This window comes from Podarcis cretensis (genome assembly GCF_951804945.1).
Source record: "Podarcis cretensis genome assembly, chromosome: 2".
In the NCBI taxonomy this organism is placed as follows: domain Eukaryota; kingdom Metazoa; phylum Chordata; class Lepidosauria; order Squamata; family Lacertidae; genus Podarcis; species Podarcis cretensis.
The window spans coordinates 70,271,594-70,299,044 of NC_137171.1; the positions used below are offsets into that span (position 1 = coordinate 70,271,594).

At 45.8% G+C, this 27,451-nt stretch overlaps 1 protein-coding gene across 3 annotated transcripts; it reads left to right on the top strand.

The window, feature by feature from the left end:
• The first annotated feature begins 1,364 nt into the window (after positions 1–1,364).
• N4BP3 (NEDD4 binding protein 3) lies at positions 1,365–26,976 on the top strand. 3 transcript variants are annotated; one of them, XM_079967647.1, is made up of 5 exons: positions 1,365–1,511; positions 19,320–19,751; positions 21,772–22,308; positions 24,106–24,363; positions 24,831–26,976. In XM_079967647.1, exons 2-5 carry the CDS (start codon positions 19,350–19,352, stop codon positions 25,398–25,400), a joined length of 1,767 nt encoding a protein of 588 aa, XP_079823773.1. In that variant the 5' UTR covers positions 1,365–1,511; positions 19,320–19,349; the 3' UTR covers positions 25,401–26,976. The 3 variants fall into 3 exon arrangements, with proteins under 3 accessions (XP_079823773.1, XP_079823775.1, XP_079823774.1); XM_079967649.1 differs by lacking the exon at positions 1,365–1,511 and adding an exon at positions 17,264–17,854; XM_079967648.1 differs by lacking the exon at positions 1,365–1,511 and adding an exon at positions 18,403–18,939.
• Positions 26,977–27,451: the final 475 nt, after the last annotated feature.

The following is a 27,451-nucleotide window of genomic DNA, read 5'->3' on the forward strand; positions in this document are numbered from 1 at the left end:
CTCTCTCTACTACTTCTGATTTATTTTGTTCATTTTCTTTCTTATTGGAATCTGTTAAATTGGATTATGGAGAGATCTGAGTTGTGTAGGAGAGAGATCATTGCCCTGTGAGCTGACCACAGTGACCAGGTTTCCCCTCCATAGAAAGTTAATTCAGAACATATGTTATCCATCCTAAACCTTAAGGAGAGTTATTTATTTTAAATACATATATATTTTTGTTGTGGGTCTTACACTGGTTTTTATACTGGTTGAATTATATTTGAATGTATTGTTAAGCGGTTGTATTTAAAAATAATACTAAATCTGTAACAATATTGTAATAGTTTATGTATTAAATTTTATGCTTGCATTTTGTTTGCCCACCTTGGGGGGACTTGGTCCAGAAAGGCAGCTTATTAATTTAAAACAGTATTAATAATTAAAAAACTCAAAAGAAATAAATCTGGTGTCAAAGGTTATCAAAGTTCTGTGAAGCAAAACCCACACAAACTGCACACAGTATTTTGACACTATATTTTCTATCATTACCAAGCATTTTTTTACTGATAAGAGTGCATTATGGAATTTATAACAACTTCATGGATTAGCCCACCCTTATTCCCACTTTAAAAATGTGGACTTGAAAGTACAGAGGCTCAAATTTAAATATTATCCATTGGAAGACACTGGGCATTTGTTCTTCAAAAGTACACAGGTGTTCTATTCTCAAACACCCTTTAGCCTTGGTTACTGCATAAAGTTTGGGAAATGAAAACACTGGAAGACAAGATCACACTCAGTACACAACTTCTGGAGTGAACCAGCCTTCAACCCAAAACCTGCAAGCAAACTTTTATCAAAGTGCTATAATTTAAATTCTAGGAAGAGCAATTTCCTGTTTTTAATTAAGTCAGCCCCTGCACTATTCTGCTCCCTGGAGATTCCTCGTGGGCAACCACCCCAACCTTTCGGATTTTCCAGAGTGATGGATTCTGGCTGCAATCGCTTGCTCTTGATGTCCCAGCTCCGAATTTGCTTCCTGCGTATTCATGGAATAATTCCATGCTTTTGCATTCGTCATCTCAAAAGGTGTAATTTTTCTTGGTCTCGGGGGACAATTTAGCCACTTACGCAGGTGCCATTTTACCTGAGTCAGTGGGAGGGCACCCAGCGCAAGTGGCCATTGAACCTGCCTTTACCCTGCGTCCCATTTGGTTTGGGAGGTTCAAGTTTGCGAAATCCAGGCCGCGCTTTGCCATTGCTCTTGCCGCAGCACCGCGAGGGCCACTGCTCCCTTCGCTGTTACGTGGGTAGGCGCAGATGCCGAGCGGATCCAGACCAGGTTTTGCCTCCTCCCCAGCGGCGCAGCCAGAGACTCCCGGGCTCCTTGCCTGCAGTGGGGTGTTCAAATCTCAGGGAGGGAAGGAAGAGCCGACCGAGGGGCTGCAGCAGCAGCAGCAGGAGGAGGAGGTCGCGGGATGGAGTCCAGCCCAGTCTAGCCGGGGATCAGGCTGCAGGCAGCAATCATGGTGAGTCGCTGCTGGCCGCCGCTCTCCTCGGGGAAACTGTCCCGGGTCCCGGCTAAGGCAGGGACCTGTCCATCTGGCGGGTGGCTCTTTGTTCTCATCCGCTTTCCGACAGTGGCGTTTGCTTCCCCCCCTTCTCCCGGGTCTGAAACCGAGATGGATCTAGCCCTCTCTCATTTCGTTTACACGTGGTTCCCCGATCGTCTGCGAATGCAGCCCCGAGCGAGCAGCTTGTCTTCCCTTTGAGGGGTCTGGGACGGGCTCAACAGGGTTCCCTTGGGACGGGGTGGCTGGCTCATGGGGCCGGAGTCTGAGTGTTGCTGGACTGGAAATGGAGGCGTCGGGGCGCGCAGAGACGGGGAAGCCCTGCCCGGTCTCGTAACGCTGCCCCGGGCTTCGCAGCTAAGGAGTTCGGTGGTGAAGATCAGGCTAGAGGGCCGCAGGTTTTTCGCCCCGGCGAAGGCGAATGGTGACCCCGCGACTTGGTGTTGCAAAGAAAGGCGCATCCTTTAATTGGTGAGCGCCGTCGTTCTTTGGGAATTGCGCAGCAGAGAGGCTCTGCGCAGTAGAATGATTTCCCGCTTGCCTGCGTGGTAGCAATGATGGTAGGGGATATCTAAACGATCCGTGCTGGGAGCTTATGTCAATGCAGAGGTTGCCTCCCGGGTAACTTTACATTGTGACATTCATTCTGGGATAGCTTTCTACCTAGTCGTAGATCTGGATAAACCGGAACATGTACTTGTGCTTGTGTTTGAAATTAAAAAAGCACACAAAACAAACAAAAACCGTACAAGGACTTGACAAGCATCACATGTGGCAAAGATCTGAGCAAGTCGCATTACATATTTCTGGCCATCAAACACCCTGACAGTTTACTCCCGGATAGACAGGGGTCTGCCACACTTCTGGGGTTAAAGTGTTCTTTCTTACCGGTATTACATGAACACCCACGTTAAGTGCTCCCTGGAAATAAAGTACGTAAAAGCTGGGAAACAGTTGAATTGTAAAGTATCCTGTCTGTTAACTGAGAGTGAGACCAGCTCCAGATATCTAAAAGGAACGAAGTGCCACTTTTTATTCTTTGATAGCCCCACTGTTCTCTCAGCCAAGGAGGTAAAAGCAACAAAGGAGTAAACTTCTTAAATTATTGAAACTAATCTTTACACACATTGGAATTGCATGGTGTGGTCTGTGAGCATGGCTCTGAGGTGTGGCAGATAATCTGGATGAATTCATCTGGAATACATACTTTATGATTATTTTGTATATGTATCCCCTTCTGTGCTATGCTAGCTCCATTGAAAGTTATCCTTTCGCCACTTCTTCTGGCCTGTTATTTCTAAGGAACCATGAAGGTGATCATTCTCTTCCTTTGTGGTCTCCTGCCTAGCACAGGGCAGAGCATTCCTTCCAGAGACCCCCTACTGTGTGACCAGTGAATGCAAGTGACATATTGAGATTGTTAACTAGAGTGAATTGAATGAAGCCAGCACAAGAGACTGCTCCCCTTTGCTAGGACTAAACCTATTGTTAGAAGAGACCACCCTGAAGGGCTATGAACCCCCACGAGCAAAAATTCCAGTCCCTTTTGTAACTGGACACCAAACACATGAATATGGCGGCATACAATATAAAGCCAGTGGTTGGCTTGAATATTTGACCTTCCCCCTCCCACTTGTGATCACCTTCAGAAAAGTCATCCTCATAAATGTTAACATTGTAAAGTTTTACTTTAACAACCAGGGAATCCTGAATGTTTATGAGTGACATGTATCTACCCTCCCTCCAGATTATAGTATCTGAAAGTCATTGAGTAATCATGCCCAAGATCACAGGATCTGGAAGGAAAAAACTGAGTGAGTGTGATCAGCATGTTGAAAACACCTGTCTCCAGATCTTCACAGCATGGAAATTGGATAGGAGAAGGGACAAGATGAAACCTTGAAGGACACTGTAGGACATACCCAGGACTAGGGATGAGGGAGACATCTCTTCAGTTCACATTCCAATGCAAATTTACCTAATTTTCAAGCCAATAGGCAAACCAGCACACAGTTATTCTTCCAAATTTGCACATCTCTGAATTTGAGATGCTGTTCTCCAGCCAAAAAATGCATATAAAGGAAGAGCGTATATTGAGGGAAAGTGTGTACACAGATATGAGGGAAAGTGTGTATCTGAAGAAGTGTGCATGCACATGAAAGCTCATACCAAGAACTAACTTAGTTGGTCATTAAGGTGCTACTGGAAGGAATTTTTTTATTTTGTTTTGACAGATATGTATATTAGTGAAAATAATGTCCAAAAATGTATTAGGGAAGGTTGCCAGCAAAGATGCATGTGTTGGGCAGAAATGTACACAGAAAGGTGTTCATTGGGAGAAATGTGCAAAAAAGTACAGATTTTTGTGTTGACTTAAAAAAAAAATCAAACTGTTGTGGAAATAGGACAAATTGAGTTTAAGCATGGAAAACAAGAAACCTAGACAAAACAAAACTGACAAATTCATCCATCCCTATCAGAGCTGATTATAGACATCTACCATTACCCCTGGAATCCCTTTGCCAGTGGTAGAACAACTTGATATCAGTCCTAGAGATGTATGTCAAGCCCCACCTTCACAACCCCAACACATTATTATCAGCAACATCAAGTTAGAGAGGTTGGAAAGGCAGGACCATTCGTCCACCAGCATCAGCAACCCCCACCTGCAGATCAAGCTATAAAATACAGAGCACGGTTTGCCAGGATCAGAGAGTGGGTACACTGCAAAAATAGCTTGAAATGATTCATACTGCAAGCCACGCCACACACTGCAGGGGAACACAATAGCCCCCAGGCTCAGTGATCATCGGGGGAAATTCCCAACGTAACCAAACCCTGAAAGTCTAATAAGATCAACATTGCGCAAGTTATTTTGTTGATCTCCAGGCATACATCATCCAGCAGTGCCACAAGCAAAATATAACCCAGATCAGAAACAAGATTGGCTTGCATCCAGCAGGCCATTTATCTTTCATTACTACAAATCACACGCCGTTCGGGTGGCTCATATGGCGGCACTTTCTTCTTCACTTGCCTTACCAGATTCTATTTGAAGTGTGTAGTAAAAAGTCCCAGAATATTAGTCAAACAGTAAAGCTTGGAGTCTTGACAAAGGAATCCAAGCCAAATTCGTGGGGTTGTAAACTCAAACGAGAGCTTTATAATGCCCCTGAGTTTGCATGTCTTGCTCTTAAGGGAGCACTTTGTTGCTTTGTACCAGGGGCTTATAAGGCACACACTAAGCTACCCATCTGACTTTATCTTGTCACTTTTAATAATATGATGCGTTATAGCAATAGGTAAATAAATAATGTACAGACATGAAGCTGATGACACTTCCCTCCTTTGAGAATGGTGTGCTGCAAAACACAGTGGTCTTCTGGACAGACCTATTTCTTTTTGCATCCACCTCCCCTCCCACCCAATATTACGAAGCTAACAGCACAGAATTGAACCTAGACAATGTGTTTATTTGAAGAAGAAGAAAAAGGAAAAAAAAACCCATCAAAAATGCAATATTTGAGGTCTTGCAGAATTTGGAATATCTTTGGCCAAGTGTAATGTCATGGCAGGAGGAAGTGTGGGGATGACTAATGGCTAAACAGAACACAACGCTCCGTCCTCTGTAAAGATATGCTAGAAAGCTCCTTAAAAATGAGAACTCCTGAAGTTCTGCCTCAGAAACCGGATTCTGTTTGGCATGCTGCAGCCATAAATCCAGGAGGGAGCCTCATAATGTAGTAGATATGAGCACCTGCTCATGTACAGAAGGTCCTAGTTCAGATTGTTGAAGCTCCAGTCAGAAAGAATCTCAGGATCCCATTTCCTGTGAAAGGATGGGGAAAGTGGCTACTTACTTGAAGACCTTGAAGAATCACTGTAGAAAATACAGTCGTCTGATTCAACTTACAAAGAAGGCGATTTTGTTTCTTGAATCTCCAAAGTCTAATAGTTCTTGATGAGTCATTGGTGTATACATGTTTGGCTTTCAGAACAGAGCATTCTCTTTCTGGGATATCTTAGTAGTCATTTTCTCCATTCTTTTTCTGAGCAGTATAGATTGTTAGCTATGTAAAGATATATTCAATTCATACCGTTTTAGTCTCTGTCATCCTGTTGTTTGGAATGGTATATAGATCATAAAAGCAAGACTGAGGAACAGCTTTAGAAAGTGCTTTCACTATAGCTGCAGGTCATTTAAAAACAAATCTCTTATGCAGGCATAGGCAAACTCGGCCCTCCAGATGTTTTGGGACTACAACTCCCATCATCTGTAGCTAACAGGACCAGTGGTCAGGGATGGTGGCAGTTGTAGTCCCAAAACATCTGGAGGGCCGAGTTTGCCTATGCCTGCTCTTATGTATGTATGTGGGTTTGGGGGGGGGGTTGCTTCTTTGCGGGACAATTGGGGTCATAGAATCATAGAACTGGAAGGTACCCTGAGGGTCATCTAGTCCAACCTAATGTGCATCTTGTACATTAGCATTATGATGAATTTGGATGATGGGAGTTTGGAATCCAACAATACTGTATCTGGAATGCCACCGTTTCCCGATTTCTGGTGTAGCGGTTGAGCATTTCTTTTGATGCATGCATTCCTTTTTTGAAGGAGAGCTGATCAGTGCAGAAGCCAAGTCTGAGAATACTTATACCCAAAGGAATGTCTGGGTATTGCTTCTAACCTTGAACGCCCCAACATAGTCAACCTTACCTGCCCGGGGGTTTCACAAGCTGCTTCCTGTGAAATTGCTATTTTTAGATTTAGAAGGATACAGGAAACATGAGCCACTTCCTTGTTCCAACCATTGCCTCACCTTCTTTGGAGAGGCAACTGAACAGTTTACACGGGCAGTACATGGAATAAGACTCTCCTGCTCTCAGGCTGTTGGTCTTGTGCCTAATGCTCTCACTTTTGTACTGTAAAATGTGTGCAAACTTGTTGAAGAGCTGCAATTGGGTGTGGCTTCCCAAAATGTATACAATGGTTGCACATGTAGCAACTGTCCTGTTCCCCCCACCCCATCTCCCCACTGCATGAAAGTGCATTTGATATAGCAAACAGCTCTTGGAGCAACCTCCATGCAGTGGCTCCTGGAGAAGAAATCTGTAACGTTAGATAGTCCACATTAGATGACTGATGAGAGGGGACTGACTTGGTTGAAAAAGTTTGTCTGGGCTGTTATATTGACTGAACTTTACAGTTCTGGTAGCTCCATCTCTAAAAAGAAATCGTAGATCTCTGGAGAAGTGCAGGAAAGGGTGATCAAAATTATCAAGGATTGAAATGCCACCCTATGTGGAAAGGGGTAAAGTTATGGTACTACATCAGTTTGAAAAAGATGATTTATGAAAAAATATGTGGCGTGGAAAGATTAGATAATATGATCCCCCTCTATTCCCTTTCATAATACTAAAACCTGAGGTCACCCAATTGTTTCACAGTACACCCAGTAGATTCAGAACAGAGAAAAGAAAATAATTTCAAACGAAGTGTAGAATTCACTTCCATAAGGTGTGTTGATGGCCACAGGCTTACATAATGATTTTAAAAGGGGATTAGGCAAATTTATGGTGAAAGATTATCAATGGACACAATAGGTAAATAGAACCTCCCAAGTTTAGAACATGTATAGCACTGAAATCAAGTTGGAGGTGGTGGTGAAACAACAGCAGAGGGCTGTCCTGCTATCAGCTTCCCTGAAGCATCTAGGTGACCATTACTAGGAATAGAATGGTGGACTAGATGGACCTTTGGTCTGATCCAGGAGGCCTTTTCTATTTTTATGACATTCACAGTCTCCTTCAGATGTTCAGAATCACAGCAAGCTTCTAAAAATCTGATGCTGATTTAAAAGTCATTCTCAGTGACAGCCACATATTGGAGTCTCTTAATTTGCCTTCTGGTTTATGAGTCTTGGCATAAACTGCAGACACATTTTTAATACTTGTTCACACCATGAAGCTTATCGCCTTCTCTTTTTTTGAGAAAGAAATGAAATTAACATTGACATTCTCAGGAGAGACCAAGAGTTCCTTGGCCCAGAAATGTTACAGCCCACACAAGTACAGTGGTACTTTGGTTCTCAAACACCTTGGATCTCAAACAACTTGGAACCCAACCACTGCAAACCCGGAAGTAAGTGTTCCAGTTTGCAAACTTTTTTTGGAAGCTGAACATGCTCCGTTTTGAGTGCCACACTTCCGTTTTGAGTGTTACATTTCCGATTTGAGTGCCACTCTTTGGTTTTGAGTGTTACACTGAGGTCTGTCTGTTTTTGCTATTTATTTTGCGTTTTTGTGGCTCTTTTTGTTTTGTTTTTGTGACTGTGTGGAACCCAGTTCAGCTAGTGAATGATTGATTGTGTGACTATAGTACATTGTTTGTTGCTTTCATTTTATGGATCAATGGTCTTGTTAGATAGTAAAATTCATGTTATATTGCTGTTTTAGGGGTTGTTTTAAAAGTCTGGAATGGATTAATCCATTTTGCATTACATTCTATGGGAAAGCACGCCTTGGTTTTGGAAGGGACTTCCAGAATGGATTAAGTTTGAGAACCAAGGTACCAGTGTACTGTATTAGTGTGTTTGGATAGTGAAGTTTCAGCTTTTAGTGTCAGGAATCTTTGAACCTGACTTACTCTCTGAGAATTGGACAAGAACTGTTAAGTTGTGGGTGAACATATCAGACGGCACAGCAATTCTTCAAACAGCTCTTCTTTATTCAGATGCCAGAACAGAACTGAATTGAAGGGCTCAGTCAGCCTGCTTATATAGCGCTCTAGTACCTTGTTACTGTAACAACTTTCTAAAACTATCCAATCACTGAATGTCACTTTTGATCCTTCATTTGCATAACTATTTACAGTATCCCCCTGCTGGCCCAGGGTGAGAACTTCAGTACATAACAAGAACCATGTCCATTTAGTCACCACTGCATCCTTATGGTAATGTGCCTCCAGATCTCAAATATCCCCAGTCATCTCTTGCCTTGCATTGCTCTCTTATGTGTGCTTTGTTGCAGTTATCACTTGCACTGCTAGATCTTCCTTTCCTGCCTTAAACCCTTATTTCTACAACAGAACATGCCCATGCATCGCTTCTAGATTCTAACTATGGATGGTTTCAGGTGTTGCATTGGAGCACTGAAAAGATAACGCTCTTTCCATGCTTCTGGGTAGTAGTAATAACAGCAAACTAGCATCTTCAAAAGGAGCTGTATAAGCTGGATACCTGTGTAGCACATAGCAGAATGGAAGCAGGATGTGTAAGTTATTCATACATTTCCCCCCAGCAGCAATTCTGGGTAGTATCCAAAGCCATCTTCAGTTTCCCAGACTTTGCCTGCTTCAACTTGGAGCCTGCTTCATTTACATGTCCCTGACTTAGCCCTGACCTCTTGTATTATCCGTCTGTCACTGTCAATTTATTATTACATTACAGATTTGCCCAGTTTGTCCTATTGCTGCAAATACTTAGTGGAACATCAGAAGAACCCTGCTGGATCAGGCCAAAGGAGGCCTATCTAGTTCACATCCTACTCTCAATAATTGGTTGGCCACTGTGAGACTTAGAGAAAGTCCCCTTATGCAGTTGGAAATCCTTGCAGAGGGCATGTGCTCTGAATACTGCCCGCTATTACAAATGAGGTCTCTCTCACAATAGATTTGTATATTGGCATAAATGGAAGGGGGTCTGATCCTACAGGGAATCACTAGTTCCAGTGTGTGACAAAATTATCATGTTATTGAAGTCTGCAGAGGCTAGACTCTTGGCAATTCCTGCAGCAAGCCAGTCTCTCGCCTCAGTTCTTTTTTTAGCACTTATCTCCACAAGAATTGCCAATTTAGCCCAGTCTTCTGGCAATCACTGGCATTTCAAAATGAGGTGAAAAGTCATGCAAAGCACACACATTGTAAGATAATATACCTCAGAAATGTCATACCCCTATTTTTCATAATGTGATGGAATTTTGCCCTAAGGCTTGAAGGGTTTATTTTCCTCCACCTATGTAGCACCAATTATTCTTGCTCTAGTTACCATTTATAGTATAGCTGCCCAATTTATCTTGGTTAAATTCTGATACTTAGATACGACCTGTGTTGGAGATTTTCATAGGTCAGTTAAAAATTAGGTGAGAGTATCCTTTAATCAGTTTGCATCTAGCCCTAAGGCAAAGCAATCCTATGCTTTAAATTTTCTTTTCTTTTTTGGCGAGGGGGGCGGAATGCACCACCACTGCGCTGCTGGAACATCCCCATATCCTATATTTATCAAATTGGGGACACACACACACATGCAAATACAAAAGCAGCTTTAGAAAGGGAGACATCAAACAGGGCCAGCATTCCTGGGAAAACTGGCACTGCCCACTGTGAATCAGGGATTGTGCCGGCAATGTGGCACAATTACACAGCACCCAAGTAATTTCCTGGGCAAGAGGCTTGCAAATATCAAGTGTAGCCCTCCTGTGAACAGGGATTAAAGATTCAGGTAGGGAGGTAAAAACTCTTTGGCCAAGCAGCCCAAGGGAGGGGTTGAGCTGTGTAACAAAAGCAGCTAGCTACAGACACTTGCTGACAGCAGCAACTTTCAGTGACTCACTGCATAGAGCACGGGGCTGGGAAGCAGGATATGAGAGTGTGAGCCCTACAAGAGGGAGTGGGCAAATATGGCCATGCTCACCTTTTGTAAGCCTAGACACACACACACACACAGCGGGGAGGGAAGAGGGGAAGGGAAGGAAAGGGAAGGAAAAAGCTATGTCAGGGGCAAAAGAGAGTGAGTTTCCAAGGCTTGAACCCACACTGTAAATACAGTGGTACCTCGGGTTACAGATGCTTCAGGTTACAGACGTTTCAAGTTACTGACTCCGCTAAACCAGAAATAGTACCTCGGGTTAAGAACTTTGCTTCAGGATGGAAACAGAAATCGCACGGCGGCAGCAGGAGGCCCCATTAGCTAAAGTGGTACCTCAGGTTAAGAACAGTTTCAGGTTAAAAACATACCTCTAGAACGAATTAAGTTCTTAACCCGAGGTACCACTGTACCACAGAGCAAGAGGAGCAGACAGTTAGTAGACACACCATGGGGCATTTGTTTTCCTCCCATCCTCAGCCTGAACAACCATGCACAGATGCCAGGAGCTCTGGGCCTGCAGAAGAGCAGGCTGGAGGTCCCTGGTTCAAATCCAAGGTGCAACTCCACGCTAGGGAAGGTGAGGGGACACCCTCCACGCACAGCTGAGATAGCTCAGTTGTTTAAAGTGTGGGGCGGATGATGTCAGGGTTGCAGGTTCGATCCCCGTATGGGACAGCTGTGTGTTCCTGCATTGCAGGGTTTGGACTAGATGTTCCTCGGCGTCCCTTTCATCTCTACAATTCTATGATTCTTTGTACCCAGGCACACCTGTGCCAGTCAGGAGGAGTGCTGCATGCCCATTAACCTGATTCCTGCAGGGGCCGCCTAGCTCTTTTTGCTCACCTCTGCTCTCTGGCAACCTACATGGTCAATCCACCTCCCTGTCACTTTTGCAAGAAAGGCCAGCCCTGCCAGGTAGCATCCCAACAGGACCCGTTGCTTCTCCTAGCTTTTTGTTATAAAGCAGAGCATTCACTGAGCGGCGAATATCTGGCAGGAGAAATATATCCAGAAGTTATTTTATGTGTTCATGTATTTATATGTGAAGCATAGACAAGAGGCCAAGTGGAAGAAACAAAATGTGAAGCTTGTATTGGAGAAGAATGTGAATAGGAAGGAAGCAAATGAAGGTATATTTGGATGGATTTGGAGCAGTATGCGGAGTGCAGAAAGGGTTGAAGAAGTATGACGGTGCTTTTCCTAAGGGTCCTAGAGTCCAATACGATATTGTAGAAGATGGGAGATCCTTCAATAGATGATTGAAAGGAAGCTAAGAGGGAAAAGGAACTAGATGAGGACTTGGATAGAACTACATGGAGCAAATTCAAGAAAAGGGTGGAGTCCTATGATGCCCACAAAACATTTCAGAAGACAGAGAACGGTGAAGAGTCATTGGACATCAGACTATGAACTGAACAGTAGAGAAAGAGATCTGGCAGGAACTGGCTTCCATCCCAGTTGGCATGACAGGTCTGACTGAGGAATTTCCATGCAGATTCAATGCGTCACAGTCCTAGTGTTACCTGAACAGGTTCGTCCATGTGAACCAGCCCAACTTCATTTTATTCCAGTTTTTTATGCCACCTTTCCAAATTACTGTGTTTGAGGTGGTTTAGAATCCTAATAAATATAAGCTAAAAATAAATAATAAGCTAAAAAGACAAAATATAAGCTAAAAATCACTGCCGCCCTGTAACAATTCAAAATATAACCAAAAACAATTAACATTCAATAATTTGTTTCACATATAGTATCCACAACATGACAATAAAAGAAAATCATCCCATCAGCTAATTATGAAATTATTATGAACAAAAAAGATGATATTGGGAAATTTTATTCCATTCTGTATGTGAATTGCTTCCTATAAAATATCTCAAAGTAATAAATACATCAACAATAAACACATGTACACACACACATAGTTTCAAATATAAAAACAATTTCAGTTTGATGCAGATACTGAGTGGGATAAAAATATCCACTGCAAAGGCTTGTTGAAGAACAGAAGGCATTGAATAGACTTTGAAAAGATAACTGAGGTGGTATCTGTCTGATAGAAACAGTATGGACTTCCCAAGAATTGGTGCTGCCATTCTAACGGCCCATTTCCTACATTGTACAGAATGGGCCTCTTGATTAGATGGCATATGCAGAAGTCCATTTCTCTTCACAGTGCAGTCATTGGTTGGGCATATATAAGGAGTAATATACTCTTACATTCTGGTCCCAAGCTCTATAGGCTTTGTATAGCAGCACCTTGAACTTAGTCTGGTAGCTAATTGGCAGTGGGTATAATTTTTTCAGCAACAGCATAACACAATGGTGATAGTCTGCCTCAGTGAGCAGTTGAGCCACTGCATTTTGCACGATCTGCAGTTTCTGAACCAACTTCATGGGCAGCATCACATGGAACATCTTGCAGTGGTTCAACTTGGAGGCTACCAGTGCATAAGCAACCATTTTCAGGCTATCCTGGTTCAGAAATGGCCATAGCTGTATTGCCAACCAAAGCTGGTAAAAAAGCACTCCTAGCCATGAAGGTCACCCCAGCTTCTATTTATTTATTTAAAACCATATGCACCACTTTTCACCATATGTCTCAAAGCAGCTTACAGAAATAAAAACACCCAAGATACAATAAGTACAGTCATACCTCGGGTTGAAGTAGCTTCGGGATGAATATTTTCGGGTTGCGCTCCCCAGCAACCCAGAAGTAACGGAGCACGTTACTTCCGGGTTTTGCCACTCGCGCATGCGCAGACCCTCAAAATGACATCACGCACATGCGTGGAAGCAGTGAATCGTGACCCGCACACACGCGGACACAGGTCGCGTTTGCTTCAGGATGCGAACGGGGCTCCGGAACAGATCCCGTTTGCATCCAGAGGTACCACTGTAGAGGGGAGAACATTAGAACAACATTCATGGTGTGAAGGTCTCCTGGTTTAACCTGACATCTGAAACTTAGCAAGGACAGTGCCTGCCTAATTTCTAATGGTAGGGAGTTCCTTAGAGTAAATCTGTTACAATGGAGGCATGACTTCTTGTTGGCATGAGTTGTGCTTCTGGTCCATGGGGGACCACACTTCCCCAGATGATCTCACTGATCAACCTGGGACATATGGGCTAAAGCAGTCAGTAAGGTATCCTGAGCCCAGGTTGTTCAGGACTTTGTACATGGTAGCAGATGGGAAGCCAGTGCAAGTCTTATAAGTCCGTTGTCATGTGTTGGTGGTAGTCTGTTTCTATCACCAGTCTAGCCAGAACATTCCACAATAGTTGAAGCTTCTGGATGAAACACAAAGGCATAGTCTTGAGGTTATCAATACACATGGAATTTAGTAGCCAGGTCATCCCTAATCAGGAACTGCCACACTTGGTGGGCATCCAAAAAAAGAACTCCCAGTCACTGAGGCCACCAAGTTAGTTCCAAGAGTACCCCCAAACTATGTACCTGCTCCTTCAGGAGGAGTGCAGCCCTATCCAGAGTGGGCAACTGCCCTCTCTCTTGTATCTGGGAACCAGCCTCTAGTGTCAGAGTTGGATCCAGGAGAACACCTAGTCTACAAACCTGCTCCATTACAGGAGTACAACCCAATAGGAAGGCAACTGTCCCATTATTGAGACTTGGGAACCACTTACCTGCAGCATCTCCATCTTGCAATGATTCAGACTCAATTTTTTGGCCTTCACCGAGTCCACACTCTGGTCCAGGGCATGCACAGTCTCTCCTGATTCATATGGGGTGTGAGCCTCTGGGCCAGGAAAGTTTCAAGAGTCTTGGCACTGTGTAGGAATCTAGGCCGCCAAATCCTCTGGGACATCTATTGAAACACCCCATCCTATCTGCCAGTCAACATGGGATAGGATCATTATAATGAGCCTTTAGCTACTGTCACTACCCTTTGTCATGTGCACTGGGGACCCAATTATGTGCACCAAGGGTGGAGAGCTCTTACTCCTCTGCAAGAACTGTGCCAACATCTGTTAAAGCTGGGCGGGCTCTCTGCCACAAGCCTACTTTGAACAGACTGTATATTATCAGTACATGTGGGAACATAAATGAGCTGTGTGGAAGTCTGTTGCCATGGAAACCTTCCTCTTTGGGACTGCCTTGATCTACTTGATATGACTGGAGCTGACTTACTGGCCTCTGCAAGAGGGAATGTGGAGTCCCGGGTTCTGTTGCCAGTTTGACTGTGGACCTTTTTTGGCACCTGTTGGCAAAGCCCCTTTAACATTGTGCTTCCGTACTTGTGGCAGCTTTTTGACTCAGGGTTATGAGCATGTTGGGCTGATTCATTATCCGATAATTAATGAGCCGGCAGTGCTTAGGGTCATTATCTTGCAGGGTCAGAGCATGAACATTTGGCAGCAAGCTTGTTTAAAATGGAGGTGCAGAGAGTGCTCTGAGGTGCTAGCCTTCTTAGAGCCACTGCCCTGGGCAATTCAAGAAATCAGCCCTAATTTTGTAGTGATGGAAACTGGAATATTGAGATTACCTTCTTAGAGGCCTATGAATAAATGGAAGGAAGTGTAGAATAGAGCTCCCCCCCTCCCCGGGTTATGACTTTTGCTTTGTGATGTTTAGCTTATTTTTTTAGTTGATGATTTAAGTGTTTTATGAATTGTAATTGTTTTCCTGATGATTCTATGTTGTTTATGGTGTATTTGTGATGTATTATGCTGTATCATATTATTGTTATTTATTGTTCGTAAGCCGCTTTGGGATTCATTTGAATGAAATATATTATATAAAAATAATAAATCACATCAAATCAGTGCATTGAGCTCTTACAGTGGGCATTTAGGCTTACTCATGCAGAGGATGAGAGTGCCTTCTGCCATCTTTTAGTGCCTTCTGCTAGCTTACCTGACTGGTACACCAACGATGACTATACTTGGACAGAGACAGCCTGGCTTCGGTGATCTTGGTGTGTCTTGGTAACCTAATTAAGTCACTGTGAGGTGTTGTATGTTGGACTGCCTTTGATGATGGTCCACAAACTACAGATAGTATAGAAAACAGCTGCAAGAGTACTATTTGTTATACGGGACTGCCTCTCCTGGTATGCCCCACGGAGGACCTTAAGGTCCACATATAGCAACACCCTAGAGGTCCTGGGCCCTAAGGAAGTTAGATTAGCTTCAACCAGAGCCAGGGCCTTCTCAACTCTGGCTCCGGTCTGGTGGAACGCTCTGTCTCATGAGACCAGGGCCCTGCGGGATCTGATTTCTCTCCGCAAGGCCTGTAAGACAGAGTTGTTCCACCTGGCCTTTGGCTTAGAATCAGTTTGATTCCCTCCCCCTCTTTCTTTTTCTTTTCTCCTCCTATGAAGAGACTGCATCCTAATGTTTTAATGTTGTGTCTTAATCTTTTAAATTGTATTTTAATCAACTTGTTTTTATTATTGGTTGTTAGCTGCCCTGAGCCCGATCTTGGCTGGGGAGGCGGGGTATAAATAAAAAATTATTATTATTATTATTATTATTATTATTATTATTATTATTATTATTAGGGGCTGGGTACTATGAGCCTATTATGCCAACTACACTGGTGCCCAGCATGTTGCCAGGCCCAAATCAGAGTGCTGATTCTGAACTTCCAAGTCCTTCATAGTTTGGGGTTGCAGTATCTGAAAAACTGCTTTCCCTCCTTATGTACCTATATACTCCGAGATCAACAATGGGGATCCTTCTCCGAGTGCCACCAGAGCTGAGATACAACAGGTGACTACGAAAAAAACCTGGGCTGCTCAGTAGTGGCTTGCCAGAGAGGTTCTCTCTGCTGCCTAGCTAGACGTCTTTTCGTCCCCAGGCAAAACCCTTTCCTATTCTCACAGGTTTTTAAAATCTGTCGCTTTTAATTTCTTTATCTACTCCCCCCCCTTTTGTGTGTGTGCTTGTTTTCTTTTCTGGAATTTGTTTTCCTATCTGAAATGTTGCTGCCTCTTTTAATGCTGTTTCTGTATTGCATTTATTTTTTGTGATTTTTTCTTGTTTTAATATTTCTTTGCCCATAACCCAAAGAATAACTAAAGCAAACAGGCAAGCAAGCAAGCAAACAAATAAATAAATGGATACCATTTTAAACAGTAGATGGGAAGATATAATAATCCCTGGGTGTAGGAAACTATCTTATCAGGACTAGTCTAGCCTATTGCTTGCTGTGCTGGTTTCTGCCCAGGGAGTTTTTGTTGGACTTCTGGGAGCATTCGGAAATATGGCTCTCTATCTGCTGTCAGAAGTTCACCTTTATTTTGCTTCATGTGTAAACCAGACCTTGATCTGTGGCATTGGGACCAAACATTCATTTGCAAACAGTTAACAGCAGGCTTTCAGGCTCCCTCCTAATAATGCCGAGTATTCAAAGCCTTCACACCTGCTCAGGAAATGATGCTGTCCTGCCCATCTTGCCTCCCAAATATCTTTTCCGGTTTCCTCCAATTCAGCTGTTTGTGCTTCCAGCTCATCTCTGAGCATGTTTCCAATTTAGCTCCCTGAAACGCTGCCTCATCAGAATAAATCAGTGCCAAGATACTTACTTCAGTTCTTGCCCTGAGAAATCACCAAACAGTTTAAGACGCGAGTCCTGCCTTTAGTTAGAGGGGACACAGAGAATTGTTACTCCTTATATTATTGCCTCTGTGAGGAGGCAAAAATAGCAAGTCATATATGCTTGTTTCTCTACTGTTCAGCTTTGCCAGTGTATATTTGGAGCTAGGTCTGGAGACAAGTATAAAGAAACTGGGTGACATTTCTGAATTTTAGGTGTCTTGAGATTTATCCTACCCCGAGAGTGCCCACTCATACATCACCAAGAAAGAGTAAACCTTACCAAAAAGCGGTAAAAAACCCCATACAAACCTGTAGTAAATCTGTATGTGCTAATTCATATGTATAGATGCAGATTTAGAAAGAACTGATATTTTAGGTAAAAGTACAATATATCTATCTCATCCATAGTGGGAAAGATTGACCAGGTGACCTGTGTGCCTCTCAGTCCACTGTTGAGGGGCAACTTCAAAGACAACACACCCCCTTGGTTCTTTATCTTTAAACTGGATTCTGACCAGACAGCCCAAATAGAGAACTGTCCTCTCCATAGGGGTGCCCAAACTTTTTTCAAAGAGGGCCAGATTTGATGAAGTGAACATGCATGAGGGCCAACCAAAGTTGTTGAATTTTTTTTAGGATTGTAGTTGTTGAGCATTTTTTACAATTTTACCCCAAAGTTGCTGAGCTTTTTAAAGGATTTTTACCCCAGAACATATACTGCCATGGGGGCTGGATTAAATCGACCAGCGGGCCGGATTAGGCCCCTGAAACGGACTTTGGACATGCCTGCCATAGTAGGACACATGGCCAGCCTATCTGCCCCATGGAAGCTGGCAAGCATTAGGTTGTGGCAATGAAGACAGAGAAAGTGTTGTGAATCCATGGTTCCATGGCAATGCTGAATCTTTACCTTCCTGCGTACATGGTCATGCTGTGTGAGTGCTGAACTGTGAGGCTGGGCTAGCATATTCTTGAAGCGCCATCAGTGGCCACATCATAGCAAGAGCACACCTCAGTGAGGGAGAGGTGTCAGTGGTTCCACACACAGCAAGAGGGCTGGAACTCAGGGCAGTGGTGGAGCTGACATGTCAGCATCTGGTATGTGCCTTCCTTCCTTCCTTTCCTGCCTGTTAACCAACTGAACATCAGACTGTACTCTTAACTACTCTAGAGCTAAAATAAAGGTCCTGTTCTGTGTGAGAGGGAAATTGCAGTTGCATCATCACTATCACAATATGACAGACCAAGGCTGAATCCTGGTAGGGAGCGCCTTTCCTCATTGTGGTCCCATCAAATATCATACCAGACTCGTGTCCTGTTCTGATTGGCCTGTTAAGCCACAAAAATATGCTACCAGCAAAACCTTATACAGTGGTACCTCGGGTTAAGAACTTAATTTGTTCTGGAGGTCCGTTCTTAACCTGAAACTGTTCTTAACCTGAGGTACCACTTTACCTAATGGGGCCTCCCGCTGCCGCCGGAGCACGATTTCTGTTCTCATCCTGAAGCAAAGTTCTTAACCCAAGGTACTATTTCTGGGTTAGCTGAGTCTGTAACCTGAAGTGTCTGTAACCTGAAGCGTCTGTAACCCGAGGTACCACTGTATAGGATTCTGACTGCAGTTGACCAAGTGGGCCAGGGGAGGCTATCAGTGATCATCACTGGAGCAGGATGTTCCTAGGGACAGTAGAGGCTGCCACCAGTATATAATGTATCGAGCAGTGGTGAGAAACTTGGCACCCTCCATATGTTGTTGGACTCTTGCTCCCATTGGCCGCAGCATGGTCCATGGTCAGGGATAATGGGAGTTGTAGTCCAACTGCATTGGCCGGAGATGGTGGGGAGGCACAGGTTCCCCAGCCCAATATAGGCTTGCCAAGAGTTCTTTTATTGGCGGCTAAAATAAGGAAATGATTTGCAGTAGCCTTGGTGAGAGAATTACTGGTAGCTGCGCAAGTATTGTCAGTTTTGGAGCTCCTCCTTTGCCATCCAGCGTGTTTATTTTCGTTTTCCACCCTACTGCCTGAGGCAGGAGGAGGAGCTAGATATGGGAGTCAGCTTGTCATCAGAGGAGAATAACTTAGACATCTGTGAGGAGCAGGTCTGGGTGGATCCTGCCTCCTTGTTGGGAGTTGCTTCTTCCTGCTGAAGCATCTCCCGCATTTGGACTCTGCTCTGGCTGGGTGAGTAAATAGGTTAGTAAAAGGGATACAGGAGACGGGGCCCATAGTTAGCTGTAGGGCAGGGGTGGGGACCTTGCAGCCCTCCAGATGTTGTTGGGCATTTATGCCCATCAGCCTCAACTAGCAAGGTCAGTGGTCAGGATTGATGGGAGTTGTAGGCCAACAACAGCTTCTGGGCTCCCTACCCCTCCCGTAATATCAGTGGCTTTTATTGGTGTGCTTGACTACCGAAGCTTAAGAGAGCACTTGTTTCCTAGCATGGTGTCACTAGGAACTGGTGACAGGAATGGATTGGGATAGATTTTTAGCCTGCTGTCCCTACAGGCTGGTGGGAACAAACATATCAATAACTTGTGTGCCTGTGTGACTTCTTTTGGCAGTGCTGGCATTCCGCTTGTCGTTAAATCTCCATGGCAACAGCACAGGCTTCTCATTTGACCTGTGACCCTGGCAATTGTCTTTTTGATCCTTACTCTCGGGATTCTGAGCCTGACGACGGCAGCATGGGCAGCGTGGGCAGCCTAGTAGAGAAACAGGATTTCTTGCCAACTGCTCCGGGAGGTCTGCGCGGCATGCGTCAGCCAGATGGGCTGCTCCGGAAAGGAATGTCACAGCGTGAAGTTTTTGGCTACTTGCATGGGGGCAAGCGGGACACCCGGGCTGAGAAGAAGCACCAGTCATCTGGAGGTGGCTTTAAACGGGACTATGAGAGTGACCGGGAGAACCAGTCCCCCGAGCGGTATTTCCGGGACAATCAACGGGCAGCTGATTTCTCCAAAAGCTCCTTGCCTGAACGTGGACGCTTTGACAAGGTGAGCAAGCTGGGGGTGTGGTTTTAGGAAGGAAGAGAGAGTTTCTTGGCAGAGACTGATTGGAAGGGGAATGGGGTGGGGCTTCTTGGCATAAATCCAATGCATTTTCCCACCAGTAGTCCTACAGTATTTCTGATGTGTTGAAACAGAAAGCCTTTAGCTGTACATAGGGTCCAGCAGTGTGTGATGTGGGGATATTGGATTAATGGGGTGTTTTGGAGGTCAGGAACTTGCAGTCCTCCAGGTGTTGTTGGACTCTAACTCCCATTAGCCAAAGCCAACGGTCAGGGCTGTTGAGGGCTGTAATCAAACAATATATGGGGGGGCACAGGTTCTCCACCACTGCATTGGAGCATAGGAGGAGCTAATGGACCCTGAGGGACCTAGATCTAAGGAGATGCCGTTTATAGTGGACAGAACAACTAGATTGGCTACTGTTGCTGTACTGTTGCTATTGGTGGACCCTAGGATACACTTGGCCTCATGGCCACCCAATTCCACATCGTCTCCAGTATGCTACTGCTGCTGGCCAGGGAGTGCCCAGCCTCCTTGGTCAAAGAAGTAGGCTGCCCTGGCCTGAAACTTGTTCTTCTTTAAGGACTAAGCCATTTATCTTCAACATCTTAACGAGGAAGTAGTTGAGGGGCGATCAGTAGGGAAAACCAATCTATATAACAGGGCAGCAACCCTTTTTTAGACCAGGGGCTGCAATCCTTTGGGGGCTACATGCCAGTGTTGGGTGGGGCCAGAGGCAGAAGTGGGCAGAGCAACAACAAATGTGAATTTTACTTTTGTGCAGGTGGCTAGTTTCCAGGTGGCAAGCAACAAGTATTATCAATTTCAATCAAGCACACGCTGAAGTCAAGCAAAAACATTCAGGGCAGTATTTCCCACCCCCAATAACCATCGCTTTATTAATGCAGCAAAATGAGTACAGTGGTACCTTGGGTTAAGTACCTAATTTGTTCCGGAGGTCCATTCTTAACCTGAAACTGTTCTTAACCTGAAGCACCACTTTAGCTAATGGGGCCTCCCGCTGCCGCCGGAGCACGATTTCTGTTCTCATCCTGAAGCAAAGTTCTTAAACCGAAGTACTATTTCTGGGTTAGCAGAGTCTGTAACCTGAAGTGTATGTAACCTGAAGCATATGTAACCCGAGGTACCACTGTACTCCCAAGGCATGTGCAAATGGATCTGCATTGTCTGAGAAAATAGTCTTCTCTGATGAGGGAGTGCACCTCATCATCTGTTTGGTATCTTCTGAGCTCTGAGTGTTGGCAACGCTGATGAACGAACAGTAGACAACAACCCAGGCTCATCACTTTAGCTTCAGCATCAAGTCACACATACTGAAAATCATTCCCAGTAGATTCATGTAGTCTGGTGTGGGGTCTTCCAGGATAGGGTTGTTCTCTGTGGATAGAGGTTTGTATCTGAGAATGTGATTTGGCCGCTGTGGGTTCATTATGTTGTTACCGGCCATTGTGCACTGCCTATGGCTACTCTGAACAGCCCCCATCGCAACACCAGCTTCCGCTTCTCTCAATACTCAGAGCAGTATTAAAAGAAATAATTTCATGAGCAGAACTACTTCTGCTTGCACAATGGGACTCCCACTTCCCACCATGTGAGGTGTGCGCCTCCCCAGATTTGCTCCAGATTGTTGGGGCAAACCCTAAATCAGATTTGGGGGACAGGGTGGAGGGAGAAGAGGGGGAGATTGTTGCACAGGGAGAATTCCGTGTGCTGATGGAATGTTTACCTGAGCACCATATTGAATTCCATCCTTGAGGCAGGTCCAGTAGTGGGTGTGGCTGAGGAAGGGCGTGTGGCTTGAGAAGAGTCCCAATGGCCAGATAAGAGACCTGGAGGACCACAGTTGCCCCCTAGGCCTGCTGTTTTGCACCCCTGCTATATAGAACCAACTCTACAAATTGTGGCAAGAACACGTTGACCTCCTTCCATCCCTGCTTTGCTCATGGGCTGATGTACCTGCTAATGGCTCTTGTGTTCCTTCCAGTGTCGGATAAGACCCTCTGCCTTCAAGGTGGTGTCTGGGAAGAGCTTGTTGTCCATGCCGGGGCTGTCATCAGCCAAAGGCCAGAAGCTGTCCAAGAGCAACGGGAGCCTGCACACGCTGCTGACCCAGAGCAGCACCAGCAGCTCCTCGCAACGCGGCCCTCTCCGCAGCCACCTGCTGCACACCATCAGCCTGGACGAGAGCACCAACTCTATCCAAAGCTTCCCCACCTACACTCCCCGTTTCAAACCTGCTCCAACCCAGCTCAGTGCTTCCGTAGGCCACATCAACCACATTGGCGGTTCCTTAGACAGGGCTTCTCGGGGGCCACGGGACCCTTTGGCTGTAGACAAAGCACCTCTGTCTTGCAAGAGCCTCAGCCGCCTGCAGAGCTCTGGGGAACCACCCCCTCCGTATGAAGCCACATACTCCTTGGAAGATGTGGTGAAGCAGCTCGAGGACCGGCTGACTGAGAAGGGCATGGAGCTCCGCCAGCTTAAGAGAAATCTGAGTGAGAATGATGATCCCTTCACACAGGTGGGTGGATTTTCACCACAGGATGGGCTTATTTGGTCCTGTGGAAACTACAATTTGCTCTCCCTTTCCTTATTTTGCCTTCTCTTTTTTGGATCTTGCATCATCTTCCGTTCCTAAAGCATCCGATCCTTAATTTGCATCCCACATACATCACTGCCAGCCATGTCACCCTTCTCTAGGCTTGCTAGTAGCCACTTTCCTGGATGCCTGTGGTGAATAAGAATGGCCTCAAGGCAATGGAGAAGCTTTTCTATGGAGTAAGAAAGCTGGTTGCTCCTACACTGCTTTCAGGCTTTCAAAGTGCCATACAGATTACTAACATGGGTATGTTGGGGCAGGTGGACTAGTAACAGTACTTCATTGCAAGCCTGCTTATTTGCAGAACTCTCAGTGTCTGATTTCCACTCCTATCTGGAACCAATTCCTGCTACCAATCTAGTCCTGAGCTACTTTGAAAGAAAGGGTGGGATATAAATTTAATTAAAGAATTCCTTGCACATTCCTCATTAAGTATATAACAGAAATAGAGGAAAGAAAAAACAGTTTACATAGGAGATGTGTGTGAAGTACTGTGTGTGCCAGTGGAAGGAAGGAGTAGAGCATGTAATCGTTGTGGTGAAGCTTTTCCATACAGAAATGGGTAATATTGAAATACGTGTTCCTGAGGGATCTCCTCTGTGGAGCAGACTGTAGAGCTGAGAAGTTGAGCTCCAATTTTTCTGCCTGGTCTGATTTTATTTATTTTACTATATGTATATGATCATTGAAAAACATCTTATCTTACATTGGTCCCAGCACCAGTGTCAAGGGAGCTGAACTCCCCACGGTGAATTGTGCAATTATGTTCATAAAAGTGACTTGCCCAATTGTCCCTATGTGAATAATTTGTGTGGTCTAAAATATTAAACAACTACTTTTGGGGGCAAACTTTTCTGCTTGATTTCCTTGAAGGAATTCTTAGCCTCCCTAGGCTGTCAGGTAAATGGTGCTTCATAGCCCCTTTTTGTTTTACTTGGTTTTGTTTTGAAAGTCTTCTTTTTTGTTGATGATGTGGAGAGCACAACAGAGTGAAAAAGTGAACTGCTCAGATAATATTGCAGGGTTTTGCTGCCCATCCATATCTTCTGTTTGGAACATGCAGTCTTACTGAGTGTCAAGCTATGCTCTGGGGACAGAATGACTTGGCAGTTCTGCTGTCACTGGACTGTGTTTTGCTCTACCATCCTTAAAGTGCCAAGGAGTTACACATCATGAATAATGGAAAGCTGCTCCTTTTCTGAATCATAACATATGTTAATTAAGTTTATACAGTCATACATATTCAGGTTGATTATAAATGAGCTGACTTATTCTGAAGCAGGCTAGTACTAGCTCTTCTTACCAGTCCTGTCTATAAACAGACTGGCAGCAGAATCTCAGGATGTAGACTCTCCCCAGTTCTGCTATCTGGATCCTTTCAGAGGTAACCAATGTGGTCTCTCTAGATGTTTCCATACTACAACTCCCATCATCCATGACCATTGGCCATGCTGGCTGGGTTGGTGGGGGCTTGGAATCCAACATCTGCAGGGTACTGTGTTGGCTATGCCTTTTACCTTGTGATGCTATGGACTTAAACTGAGACATTTAAAGAATGAGTCCTAGAGTAGAATAGATTTCCCTTCCATAGAAAGCCTGAGCTTTCTGGATTGGGATAGCTTTTAGACTGAGAAAGGCCACTGAATTGCCAACTGAATTTGGCCATTCATCTCAAGGGCTGACGTAAGACCCCTCCATGATCTTCTCTCATTTTGACAGATGTTTGAGGACAAACAGCGCTTGTGGATGGATGAGCTGGATGAACTGAAGCAGATGTATGTAGCCAAGCTGCAGCAAGTGATGCAACAGGCCCAACGCAGCCAGCGGGCACTTCAGCTGCAGCTCTACAAAGCTCAGCAGGAAAAGAAACGGCTGCAAGAAGAGCTGGACCTTCAGCAGAGGCAGTGCGAGGAGCTGAGGCTGCAGCAGCAACAGGCAGAGCGCCTGAGCCCCAAGTTGGAGGAGACCCAGTGGGAGGTGAGTGGGGGAAACCCATACAGAGCACGGTGCCAATGTCCACTGTGATCCTGGCTCTTCTTTGCTCCTCAGCATGCTCATTGTTCTACTGGTCTCCATGCATCCCCATCTCGGAGTGGAGGCTGCCAGTTCTATTGAACTCTGGTGTTTTTGCAAAGCAGATCAATTCTTACTAGACAGCTGGCAAAGTTTTTGTGGCTACTGCTTCCCTCTTGCCAAGCTGTAGAACTAAGTTTTCACATGCAAAGCCTTATGTTCACAATCCTATCTGAGCAACTCCCAACATCTCCCTTTCTCTCTGGTCTTTGTTGTTGCTTGGTTGACTTTGCTGTGGGCATGACATTGTCCTTTGGAAATATTCCAACACTTTCCCTCTGCTGTGCTGCAGCACCCAGGATCCAACAGCTCACTGCTTCTCTTTGTCTAGTCTTATCCCCTGTTCTCACCCTAATGTACTGTTTTGACAGGTCTGTCAGAAGACTGCAGAGATTTCATTGCTCAAGCAGCAGTTCCGAGATGCCCAGGAGGAGATAGCCCAGAAACTGGGTGAAATCTTCAGCTTGAAAACACAGCTGCGGGAAGTCCGAACAGAGCTGCAAGCCAAGGACTCGCAACTGGCACAGTTGGGGGACTCTTTCCAAACCTTGCCAGAGCGCAGCTCCCCTGTTCCTCCACGGGACTCTCCCATGCAAGCATGCCAGGACTTTTTGGGTTGTGAAACAGATGACTCTAAAAGTCAGGGGATGCAGGGGGAGAGCGCAGAGGGCGCTGAGTGGCTATGGGGAGAATTGCTGCGCGAGAGGCGCCAGGCCCAGCTACAAGCTGCAAACTTTGAGCAGGAGCGGAAAACTTGGCAAAAGGAGAAGGAAAAAGTCCTGCGCTATCAGCGGGAGATTCAGGCCAGCTATATGGAGATGTACTACCGGAACCAGACACTGGAGAGGCAGCTAAGTGAGTTCCGGCAGTTCCAAGCTGAGCCCAGAAGTATCAGCTCGGAGCCACCTTGGATTGAAAGAGTTGAGTCCTCAAAGATCTGAACAGTATGCAAGGGGCTCTGTGCTGGAATTACAAAGGGGAGAGGTACCACATAGCAGCATGGACCTTAGGGTTTTGGTAGAAGAAGTGGTTAAACTGAAGGGCTGGTTAACCTCGCCCATAGAGGATTTTGAAGACTGCTGCTGTCCATGGAATGGAATCCCAGCATTGCACCTGGCATTTTCTGTCAGTCCAGGTAGGCCTTTGCCTCCCTGTCACTGCTGTCTTGGAGGGCAGAATGCTTTCCTGTTGTGTCCTGCTTTGTGCCCACACTGGCACTGTCTGTCAGGATGGAAGGCTTGTTATTGTGGAGTGTGAACAGCCACGATTGGGAGCTATGGCCCTTCTTGAAAAGGTCTGAAGAAGAATGTGCAAATGATGGTGCCACCAAGTAATGAGCCCTTCGTGGAGCTTTGGCTGTGTCTCTTCACAACTTGAGACTTGGCCTGTTGTGCTGAGAAGCAGCGGCGGGGCAAGCTTACAACACAAGGCCCACACAACTGGAGCTTCTAAGACAGGCACAGCATGAGGACCAGCGGCAGAGCAAACCGACCACGCACCTGGGGCAGCACGTGTGCCCTGTGCCTGCGGGGCGGGGCCAGCCAGGGCAGGAGGCTCTGAAGGGCTTCTGAGGAGTCTGCCTGCCTCCTCCCACTCAGCCGCCCTACAGCTGAGGGGGAGGCAGTGGGCAGGCCATTTGGGGTAGCGTGGAGCTTGCGGGCGCCCAAGCCACTGCGTCACTCCCAGGCCCCGCAGTGAGTGCTGCCTGGCATTTTGTCTCTCCCCTCAGTGGTGACACCAGGAGCCGGCCGCCCCACCACACCCCCCTTCCTCCCCGCCCCCCTGCTGAGAAGGGAAGGTTGAGAGCAAACCCACCTCAGCATGAGCCTTGCCCTGTAGGATTTGTTTACTCTCCACCTGGCTTGTCCTCATCAGGGGTGGAGGAATGACAAAAGGGGGGTGACAAAATGTGGGGCGGCACTCACCACGGGGCCTGCAGTGTGCCCGAGCCACATGTCTCTCCTGGGAGTGACAAAGTGGCTTGGGCGCCCACAGGCTCCACTCTACCCCAAACGGTCTGCCCACCGCCTCCCCCTCAGCTGTAGGGCGGCTGAGTGGGAGGAGGCAGGCAGACTCCTTGGAGGCCCCGTGGAGCGTCCTGCTCCAGCTGGCGCTGCCCCTGGGCACAGGGCACACGTGCCACCCCAGGCACCCGATTGGCTTGCTCCGCTGCTGGTCCTCATGCTGTGCCTGTCTTAGAAGCTCCAGTTGTGTGTGCCTTGTATTGTAAGTGACAAGATGTTCAGCTCCAGAATGTGTACGTCTGGTCCAAAAGCTCACTGAAAGCCAAACTAATTGGGCTTATCCATCCAGAGGGCCAGAGGACAGGCAGGGTCATCTGGGCTTGGGCCAGTTTCTCCATAGGCAATGGGGAGAATGGGGGTGGCACTGTTCTGTCCCTCTGTTCTGTTGCTGCTTGGTGCCCCAGTTTTTGGATTTGAAGGTTCTGGGCCAGAGTGATGAGTCCTGAAATGGAAGTTCTACCTGGCAATTCCTGGAATAAAAATCTGCCTGACACCTTTGGCTCCACGTTTGTTGCTTTCTCTTTCCACTGTAGTATCCCCTAACATTTCTGCTATTGTTGACCATGGCATTTATACTGTAATGAACGTTCAATACACATGCTTACGTTGCTCCACAACCAGTTCTTGCAGTCTTACCTAGGCCAGTTAGAGCAGTGAGAAGAAATGGGGCCATGCATAAGACAATAATGGAGATGACTCTCTTGCCTCTGTTTCTTCGGTAGGGAGGTGGGTGGGTGGGTAGGTAGGGGGTGGTGATAAGAGGGAATCTTCTTGAAGCATTTTTCTGAATTCAAGGGTGGAAAGTCAGTATAATCCTTTATCTGGACTGCAATCTGAGATGATGGAGAAAGGATTGATTGTGGTTTCTAGCATCCTGCAGCTTCTCTTCCTGCTTTAGAACAGCGTTTGCTCACCCAACTGGCAAGAAAAGTGTGAGGTGAGCACAGAGAGTTTGGCATGCCCAAGCC

Excerpts from the sequence above, each read along its gene's own strand:
- N4BP3 (XM_079967647.1), top strand. The coding sequence starts at position 19,350 with ATGGCAACAGCACAGGCTTCTCATTTGACCTGTGACCCTGGCAATTGT. Across the intron at positions 19,752-21,771 it reads AACGTGGACGCTTTGACAAG|TGTCGGATAAGACCCTCTGC; the intron begins GTGAGCAAGCTG and ends TGTTCCTTCCAG. Across the intron at positions 24,364-24,830 it reads TGGAGGAGACCCAGTGGGAG|GTCTGTCAGAAGACTGCAGA; the intron begins GTGAGTGGGGGA and ends CTGTTTTGACAG.